Here is a 10,679-nt window from a genome sequence, read left to right as displayed (position 1 = left end):
AGAAAAAAAATAGAATGAGCTCTTTTTTATTTCAAATCGAATGGCGTTCACAGAATTTTGATATCTCTTCTCGTTCTTTTGGAATCGCCAAAATCAAGAGGTCCTAAAGATATTGACCGCACAACATGAGAGAAAATACGATAAAGCCGTTCTCAATCGGAACAAAAAGCAAGTGACTGATTTTTTCTTCTAGAATGAACGAAAGGAGAGGGAACACTCTCTCACTCTCTAACAGATTCTGATGACTAATCTTTTCCATCATACAAAAATTTTCAAAACAACTGCAGCTTGTGATGAAATATCATTAGAAACTGAGAGAGACAGTTGATGAGAAAGCATATAGTGGGCGGAACATTGATTCAAAGCAATTTCTTGAAGTGGACTACCGTAGACCTCAATGAATCATCTCAAAATGAATCGGAATTGTCANGGCGCGCGCACGCCGAACGTTCGTAACGGATTGTCCGCGAACCACCTGTGTAATCCCTAATAATTTCATGTAAATATCTTTCTGAATCCGTACCACTTGTCATGTCTTCTGCGACCCTGTTACTCTCTACATTCCCATTCGTACTCGACGTCGTACCAGCCTTAAATACGCACCCCACCCCTAAACACCTGTATTCATTGATTAATCAACCAATATTGACCGTCTTTATTGGCTAACCAATCAATAGGGTCTTCTAGACACTCTATGGTCTTATTTTCTATTCCATCCAGTTCATAGTCTACTACCTTTTCTCATATTCTCTAAAACAGTGATTCTACTCTATTGATCCATTTTTTCAACTAATATGAACAATCAGAGATTCCCCCTCCACCATTTATCCAATGATCTCTGTTCAGAGATTCTGCAAACTATGGACCTCCATGAAATGTAAATTTATTTTCTCAAACGTTTTGTATTCATTGCATGGATCTTACTTGATTTCAGGATTTCCTACTTGGTCCTTTCAAAAAAGGCTCATGCGATGGTTAAGTCTCTTCAGTTACCGATTGTGTCGGTCAATATAACAATGAAGAGGGTTCGGCCGATTATAACTCTGCAATTCAACGGATTTTTGCTCAAGTTTAAATTCTTGATAATGCGCAAAATCTCGGAAGGAAAAACAAGTTTAAATGATCTTCCTGACAGAATAATAATAGTAAAGGAAAACGAAAGGAGAGTGACATCAAAATTGACTACTTTGTTAAATCAAGGAATGAACTTGGGAGAGTGGATTCAACATCTCTGCTCATTTTCCAAATTCGATAATTCGATCCGACATCATGCCGATTTTTATATTGGAAGAATGCTATTCGACACTCAAACACTTCGAGATACATTTCCAAAACTTCACAGCATCGTTATAGACGGAATGAAAGCTGAAACGAACGAGCACACCATTTTCACCGCTCAAACCATTTTGAGAGCGTTTCTCCCAAATGTTGAATGCGTCAAATTGAATGATGTCCCTCTCCAAGAGAATCTTTCTTCTCAACACATCGGAATGACGAATTTTAAAAAGTTGGAGATAGATTATCAAAGCAATCTGAATATCGACGATCTTTGTACATTAAATGTAGAAAGGTATACTACTCAGACCAATCAAATTCCGCCACGTTGTTTGAATCGTTTTTTCAAATTGTGGATTAAAGGATCCAATCCGAAGTTGAAGGAATTGCTCATCTTGTGTGATACGGTAATCATCTCAGACTGGAATGTCTTTCTGAGAGGATTAAAAACAGAAAAAGTTGCAGCAGACGTAGATTCGAAAAAGTTCAAAATTGTGAATTATCGTGGAATTTGCGCTGAACTGAAAATCTACCATTCTGACGGAAATCATAGTGTTAAATTCAAAGTTCCATATTAATTGATGAAAATGATGTTATTTTTGAAATTCAATAAAATTTTGATATTATTTTCTTGTTCACCATTGCTCCATGAATCGAGAAATGATTTTAGTATTTTGACCCCGGATTCCGAATTTCCGGATATCAGAATTTGGATTTCTGGATTCTAGTTCATGTGTGCTGAATTTCGTAATTTTAATTTTGGATTATGTACTAAATATTTTGTAATGGAAAAAAGTACCAATCAGCACGTCTTTTGATAATATACTTGCTACATCGTCCACCAAAAACGTCGGTGGTATTTTCACATGAGCTCTCACATGAGCAAATGAATAGACAATAAGAGGGAATTACTAGTAATTTTGATGCTCATATTTATTGAAAAAAACCAGTTCAGAAAAAATTCTCATTGTTCCAATGAAGCAGCAGCAACGTTTCTTCTTTGTCTTCTCTCGCAATCCATCGATGCTCCTGAGATGACAATTGTTTTGTCCAAATTAAGCAAAAGTTCCATGGGTTTCTCGGAGAATTGTCCGAGACCTTTACTGTGAACAGTCATTCGAACTCCTTCATCCATCCAGCGCCACGTGTCACAAGAGAGCTTGACCGATTCGGATTTCGGAACCTTATTCATGCGGTACACCAGACCATCTGAACAAATTTTGAAATTTTTTGGAAGCTTCGGTATATGAATTCAACTCACTGAGCGTAAACATTTCCGAACATGCACGGAAACTGAATTTCGGGTCAAAATATCCTTCAACATTTTCAACCTCTCTGGTGGCAAGTTTGTTCGCGAGGTTTCCCAAGAATGTTTGGATTTTTTGATCCGTCTTGTTGATAGGATCAAAACCAAAGACCATCAGGAATAAGATGGGAAGAAGGAAGAATTTAGCCAACCACATAGGGAAAGAATTGAATGGAAACTAGAAATTTGAAGAGCTTACTTCCTTTTGTAGTTTCTGTGTTAATCGAATCATCGTTTTATTATCGATTCCTCGAAAAACATACATGGGAAAAATCGGAAAAATATTTTGGAGCTTTTCTGAACTATCACGAGAATTTAGAAGAGAAAGAGTGAAAAGAATATCGTCGGAAAGGGATTTTAAAAACGAGAATCGAAAAGCGCGACGTGGTATAACCGGAGTATCAGGTTCCTGTAATAAAAAAGGATAAGAAAATCAGCAAGATCTGTCAGAACAACGATTTATTCTGAACAAAACAGGTCAAATTAGATCTCAAGTGGATCAAGGACCATAATTCGGTCTAATTTCGAAAGATATGCAAAGTTTAGAAGGTTTTATTTGTCGCAATGCTTCAGATCCGGTAGCTTGTTTGGTTAAGAACTCACCATGCCAACCTTTAATGCTGGCAGCTTTGGTCCATGGCTTCACACATGCTCTGAACAAAGAGACAGACCTATGAGTGTGTTGGTGATTGTCTGTCAAGTATTTTCAAAAAAAAAAAAAAACTAATTTACCTAAATTTCATCTAAAGAATGATTTTTGGTCCATCTGATTACTGACTAATTACGGTCATAAATATCGGAAATAAAGCAATGTTTCCCGCTATTTGCATGATAATGTCTCCCTCCATATGTATCGCTTGTCATGTCTTCTGCCCCCATTTTCTCTGGAGATCTCATCTGACACCTTGTTACCCCGTACATTTCCATTTGCACTTAACGTCGCACTTGCATCAAAAAAGCGTTTTCCACGCGAGACCCATTTTTATTGATTGACCAGTTAATCACATCCTTCTTTATTGATCAATCAATCAATAGGGTCCTCTAGACACTCGATTGTCTTTTTTCTGTTCCATCCAGTTTGTCGTCCGCTGTCTTTTCTCATCTTCTCTAATACATTCTAATACAAGTCTATTAATTTATTATTTCTATCAAATATGAACGGTCAGATATTTCCCTTCCTACGTTTACCCACTGATCTCTGCTCAGAAATTTTGAAAACTATGGACTACCAAGAAATGTGAGTTATATTTCTCAAACGTTTTGTATTCCTTACATGCTTTATTTCAGAATTTCCTACTCATTATTGTCAAAGAAGGCACTATCAATGATCAAAGCTCTCCAATTACCAATTTCTTATGTTCAGATAAGAATGGATGCACAGGTGGCCATATTTCTAAAATTGAAAGGAATCTACGTGGAACTTGAGTTCAAATTTATAATGCCGAGGAATTACAGAAAATACGAAACGAGCTTAAATGATTTTCCCGCCATTGTAGAAAAAATAGAAAGCAACAGATGGAGAAAATCTGAATCAACAATGACAAATCAAGGAATGACTCTAGGAAAATGGATCGAACATTTCAGCCTATTTCCCAGTGATCCGAGGAGTCTTCTGGTTGACTTTTATGTTGGAAATATAAAGTCCGACATTCAAATCCTTCGGAATATTTTTCCAAAACTGGAAACATCGTTATAACCTGCGGAAAAGTGGATCCGAATGAGCGGGACACTCTCAACACTCAAAACCTTTTGAGAGCGTTTCGTCCCGATGTTCAAAAAATCCAGTTGACTCGTGTCCCTCTTGATGAGAATATTTCTCTTCAACACATCGGAACGGCTAATTTGAAAGATTTGCAGTTGTATTATCAAAACGATCTGAACCTCGTTGAAATTTGTTCCTGGAATTTTGAAAGTTGTATGATCAATATAAGGATTGATCAACTTTCGCTTCGTGACTTGAATCGATTTTTCAAAATGTGGGTTCAGGGATCCAATCCAAAGTTGAAGGAATTGTACATTCTGTGTGGCACGCAGATTATCTTGATTAAAGGATTGAAAATAGAAGAAGAAACAGAAGAACAAGGAGAAAAGAAGTTCATGATCAGAAACGTTCGTGGTATTGGTGCTGAAATCAGTGTCTTGGTGCTGAAATCAGTGAGTATGATGAAGAATTTCTAATATTGAATTTAATCTTTCAAATTAATTATTGAAAATAAAATTATTTCTGGCCCGTAACAAAGATTGGTATTATTTTTTTGTTCACTATTGTTACATGAATTGAGGAACAATTTTCATACTTGTAATCCGGGCCTTTGCCGGGCCTTCGCGGGCCCTGCCATAACTTCTTTCAGAATCAATGTTTTCAAACCAACTTAATTAGATATGATAGAGCTCCACGAGTACTACAAATCGGTATCATTTGGAATAATGTATCTTGTCTATGAACAGAGTTACAGAGCAAAAGGAACAAAAAAAAAGCTGGCCCGCCCGGGCCTGCCGGGCTCTGCAAGAAAAGCCACTTTATGATCTGTAACTTTGTTCATAGATAAGATACAGTATTCCAAATAATACCTTTTTGTAGTACTCGTGGAGCTCTATCATATCTAATTTAGTTGGTTTAAAAATATTGATTCTGAAAGAAATTATGGCAGGGCCCGCCAAGGCCCGGCAAAGGCCCGGATTACAAGTATGATAATTTTAAGATTCTGACCCCGCTTTCCGGATATGTAGATGTCGGAAAAGCCACCGTTCTTCTCTCCAACCGCAAATTAGATTTTGCGGTGCATTTGAGTACTAACTAATCACGGTAATAATAATCTAAATCAGAATCGAAACAGATAATTAATCCCTTAATTGGTACAACATGGCATGACCTCTGGCATAATTTTTCCCAGGAGTGCTCTTACGTTACCTTGTTATTATTTTGGTTCCTATTCGTATGTGACACCCCTCCTGCATGATACGCGTTTTCCACTCAAGACTAATCTTTATTGATTGGCCAATCAATAAGGTCCCCCACCCCCGTCCTCTAAACACTCTATAGTCTTATTTCCTATTCAGTCCAGTTTAAAGTCCACTATCTTCACTTATATTCTAGCTTACTTATTTATTATTTCTATCAAATATGGACGGACAGAAATTTCCCTTCCGCCGTTTATCCAATGATATCTGTTTGAAGGTTCTGAAAACAATAGACCTCCATGAAATGTGATTTTATTTTCTTAAGACGCATTCTCTGTCTAAACTAAAAATAGTGTTGTGCAGACAAACTCAAACTAGTTTTTACGCATTGAGATTGGACCGAAACTGAAGACCGAAACCATTTTGAGATTGAAAAAAGGAAATTTGGTTCGGACTCTCTCAAAACCGAAATTGTATCGCCGGAGAAAACTTTAACATTATTTGAGGAAAAACAACACCAGATTGAGTCCTGTCGTGCCACAGAACACAAGAAAATTTTTCATTTCTGTTTGAATATCCTGAGTTCCAAAGCAAGTGATAAAAGTGGCGGGAAAAACCTTTTTGTTTAAATATGCCCCTTGAGGAGTTGAACTTGTCGAGGCGAGTATTAAATGTGCGGCGCCGGTACCGACTGAGCCACGCGTGCCAAATTGGAGCGGGCGCCCGATGGTAAGGGTGAGGACGATCGCTGTACGCAGAGTTACATTAAGCGTTGTAAACCGTTACGGTAGAATGCATACCCTGGCTACAAAAATCTTACGAAAAATTTTCATCGAATTTATACCAGATGTAGAAGTTGTACTCGGTAGCATTTTGACAAAGTTTCAAGATTTGTTCTCATCGTCTTCATTCATTTTTTGCATAGCTTAGTTTTTTCAGTGGAAGTGGAATTGAAAGCAATTCTTTTCGCTTTTTTTTGGTAGCTCGAAAAGTGTACCAAACCGATGAGAACTAATCTTGGAACTTTGTTAAAATTCATCTCGTACAAATTAGATCAAATTGGGCGAAGGTCAATTTTGGGTGAATTTCAGGTGCTATGTCCACCTGGTGGTGAAACTTCATTTTTCAGCTTTTTTTGGCCTGAAACATGCTTTATTTATTCAAACACAATCAAACATTTTTTTCTATTTTGCACGCCGAATCTAAATTCGGTGTTACCTTTTTCCAGAAAATGTTGACTTTTTCACATACAACAACAGATTTCCCGTGATTTTTTTCAAATTTGGAACAAAAATGAAAAATGTCAGCTGTAAGAAAACGAGTAGGATTTTTGTTTTTTTTATCAACGTATTTATTATTTATTTTAACAATGCCTCGGGCTTCAACATACGAAATATCAATTAATGCAAACTATTGTGAAGCTTTGTGTACAGGGGACCATTGGCTTGAAGTTAAGTTCTACAGAGAATGTTTCTTAGTTTTGTATCCGTTACATCGAGCTTGATTGGTTTCAGAATTTTCTACTTATTCCTATCGAAAAAGGCCACTTCTATGGTCAAGACTCTTCCATTTCATATTTCGTCTGTCTTTATAAGAATGCTTAAACGTCCGGAGATTTCTCTACAATTCGAAAAAATTTATTTAGAAGACATTTGTATCGTGTTCACTTTGAAAATGCCAAGAAGCTACCAAATTATGTCGAGTTTGAATGCTTTTCCGATTAGTGTAGAAATTAAAAGAATACAAGGAACTGTGTCAAATCAAGGAATGCATTTAGGAAAATGGATTAGACATTTTGATTCATTTTGCGAGGATCTCAATGCTGTTTTTTTATTGGAGATATAAAATTCGACATTCAAAGCCTTTGGAACACTCTTCCAAAACTGAACCGCATCGATATAAACGACCCAATGGATGAACCGGACGATCGCGACATTCTCAAAGCTCAATACCACTTGCGAGTGTTTTTCCCTGATGTTCAAAAAGTGAGACTTCATCGTGTTCCTCTTCAACCGAATCTTTCCCTGCAGCACATCGCAATGGCGAATTTGGAAAATTTGGGAATAGAATATCAACGCGATCTGGATCTCGTCGATGTTTCTACATGGAATGTTGAAAATTGTATGATCTGGACAATAGATGATCAAATGTCGCTTCGTGACTTGAATCGTTTTTTGAAACTGTGGATTAAGGGATCCAATCCAAAATTGAAGGAATTTTTATTTATTGGAACACGGAGATCATCCCAAACTGGAATGTCTTGCTGAAAGGTTTAAAAGCAATAGAAAATTATGCGATGGAGGAAGAAAAAAAAATCGTTACAAGAAATATTCGTGGGGTTAGTGCTGAAATCAACGTCGAGCATGATGGAGACACTGCAGTTGTTGTATTTACTCTTTCCGATTGATTATTGCAAAAGAATTTATTTTTGGACCTCTTCAAATTTTTGATTTTATGTTCTCGTTCATCATTGCTAAATAAATACTGTTCATTGGAACCTCGCGTTTTTTTATCATCCTCTGCTGAGTTCTCTATAGAATATGTCAGAACATTCAGATTGTTCCCAATGATTTTCGCCTCGCTCAAAGTAACTCCGATGGTTTCTTCGAACATGCGTTCTAGCATTACTTTGATTGAAAGATGAACAGTAATGTCTGACAATGCTGTATTGTATGCAGATGTGAGCGTTTGAAACCTAGAACTGCACCAGCATCGGGTAAGACATTGTTTTGTTATGACATTTACAGAACTTCAAGCATAATCAGATAATTGTTTCGGAATTTTTTAATAATATTTCTCATGAATTTCTTCCAGATTCGGTTCCCAAAAGTGAATAACCGATGCCATCCCATTTGAATCCATTAGCAATGTTGTGGAGAATCTTCACTGAGAAATCGTCGAGTTCTTCGTTATCTCTTTGTCAACATCTGGTTCATCATGATTGTTCGAGGACTTGTTGGTGTTTGCATATAATAATTAAAAGATACATCTAATCAATTTCTTCTTAATTGATTTTTCCGATCATTTCGCTTCCACACTCACAATCCTATTTATTCCCTTCCCTACCAATTCGTAACCAACAAAAATGACTGCACTAATGAATAATTTGTTATTAAATCAATATTATGTATTGTTTAATATTTGGTTTTTTTCAGATGTTGGAGATACAGTACCGTGCAAAAGGTTGTCCACTCTGTGGTTTTCGAGCATAACTCTCTTCAAAATAGAGCTGACGAGTCAAACTTTTTTGTAAAATGTAGCGCATCGCCCGCGAAAAATAATGCAGAAGTATTTTTATCTTTAAAAAAATAAGAAAAAAATTTTAACGAAAAAATTTTTTTTGGAATTTTTTTTTGGAAGATTTTTTCAAAAATCTTGAAAAAATCGAAAACGATCATTAATGTGAAACATAACATTTTGAACATAATCAAAGAGACTTTGACCAACTTTTGAACTAACAATACCTCATTAAGATACAATTTTTGTGTATGATATGGCTGTTCAAAGTGTTAACTAGAGATTTCCGGCTTCTGGGCTTGTTTTACCATCGTTCCACAATTTCAATTTTTCAATATTTGACTGTTTTTATGTTTTTATCATTTATCAGGTTATCCTACAATATCTACTTATTTTTCACTCGAAAAGATGTTTCTTCAAGCTCGAAACACTGACTGTATAAATTGTGAGACAAGCTAAAACCAGCGTCAGGTTCACTTCAAGCCCTTCTGGTAGAGTCGGTTGAGGGATTTCGGTGTTTTTTTCTCATATATATTAATTCTACAGGTTAGTGGCATCCTGGAAAACATGATTTCCTTTTGTGGATGATACTACTGATTATGTTTATGTTCCTGGGAGCTCCATTTATAAATTTATAGGTTAATTTGTAAAAAGGAGTTGTTGTGCTTGTTCAAAGACAATTAGCATGAGATTTCACCACTTTTGAAAACAAATTATCAATCTGACCCAACACAGGAATTTTATAATTTGGACTCCAAAAGAAAACGAATCACGGGAGTCAGGAACTAGCATTCCGCAAAAGGAAATCATGTTTTCCAGGATGCCACTAAACTGTAGAATTGATATATATATATGAGAAAAAACACCGAACTCACTCAACCGACTCTACCAGAATGGCTAGAAGTGAACCTGACGCTGGGTTTAGCTCGTCTCACAATTTATAAAGTCAGTGTTTCGAGCTTGAAGAAACATCTTTTCGAGTGGAAAAGGATTAGATATTGTAGGATAACACCTGATGAACGATAAAAACATGAAAACAGTCAAATACTGACAAATTGAAATTGTGGAACGATAGTAAAACAAGCCCAGAAGTCGGAAATCTCCAGTTGACACTTTGAACAACCACATCATACACAAAAATTGTATCCTAAGTGATTTTTTCCGTTAAAATTTTTTCTTATTTTTTTAAAGAAAAAAATACTTTTGCATCATTTTTCTCGGGCGATTCGCTACATTTTACAAAAAAGTTTGACTCGTTAGCTCTATTTTGAAGATAGTTATGTCTGAAAACCACAAAGTGGAAAGCCTTTTGCACGGTACTGTATCTCCAACATCTGAAAAAAAACCAAATATTAAACAATACATAATATTGATTTAATAACAAATTATTCTCTTAATCAGTACAACCTGGCATGTCTCCTGCAACTCTAGAGCTCATATTCAATTAAGATGAAGAGTTGCATGGAGTTGCATGAATTTCATGAGAATGTCCTCCTCAACTTTGGATTGTGTCGTGTTCTGCCATCATTTTCACCTGGAGATCCCTTCCGCCTATTTGTTACTCTCTACATTTCCATTCGCATTCGACACCCAACACGCATTAGATACGCGTTTCCCACTCGAGACCCATCTTTATTGATTGACCAATCAATATTGACCGTGTTTATTGATTAACCAATCAATAGGGTCCTCCCCTCCTCTAGACACTCAGTCTTACTCCCTACTCCGTCCAGGTTATCGTCCACTCTATCCTCATCTTCTCCACAGTTTAATTCTAGTCTATTTTTTTTATTCTTCCTATCAAATATGAACGGTCAGAGATTTCCTCTCCACCGCTTACCCAATGATCTCTGTTCAGAAGTACTGAAAACTATGGACCACCATGAAATGTGAGTTTATTTTCTTAAGATGCATTCTCTGTCGGAACCAGAAATAGTGTTGTGCAGAACAATTCAAACTA

General features: G+C 36.4%; 3 protein-coding genes across 3 annotated transcripts; 2 read left to right on the top strand and 1 right to left on the bottom strand.

The window, feature by feature from the left end:
- Positions 1-2,239: 2,239 nt before the first annotated feature.
- On the bottom strand, positions 2,240-2,738 carry CBG25758 (the record flags this gene model as incomplete). The annotated part of the gene is made up of 2 exons (XM_045240696.1): positions 2,240-2,484; positions 2,537-2,738. The coding sequence occupies 2 exons, from the start codon at positions 2,736-2,738 to the stop codon at positions 2,240-2,242; spliced, it is 447 nt and encodes a 148-aa protein (XP_045099022.1).
- Positions 2,739-3,735: 997 nt separating this feature from the next.
- Positions 3,736-5,792, top strand: CBG10183 (the record flags this gene model as incomplete). Its single annotated transcript, XM_002631893.1, has 5 exons — positions 3,736-3,818; positions 3,869-3,962; positions 4,367-4,735; positions 5,284-5,361; positions 5,679-5,792. 5 exons carry the CDS (start codon positions 3,736-3,738, stop codon positions 5,790-5,792), a joined length of 738 nt encoding a protein of 245 aa, XP_002631939.1.
- Positions 5,793-7,392: 1,600 nt separating this feature from the next.
- CBG10182 lies at positions 7,393-7,749 on the top strand (the record flags this gene model as incomplete). The annotated part of the gene is made up of 1 exon (XM_002631892.1): positions 7,393-7,749. One exon carries the CDS (start codon positions 7,393-7,395, stop codon positions 7,747-7,749), a length of 357 nt encoding a protein of 118 aa, XP_002631938.1.
- Positions 7,750-10,679: the final 2,930 nt, after the last annotated feature.

Source organism: Caenorhabditis briggsae (assembly GCF_000004555.2).
Source record: "Caenorhabditis briggsae complete genome, chrX, whole genome shotgun sequence".
In the NCBI taxonomy this organism is placed as follows: Eukaryota; Metazoa; Nematoda; class Chromadorea; order Rhabditida; family Rhabditidae; genus Caenorhabditis; species Caenorhabditis briggsae.
This window is presented reverse-complemented; position numbering and strand designations above follow the sequence as displayed.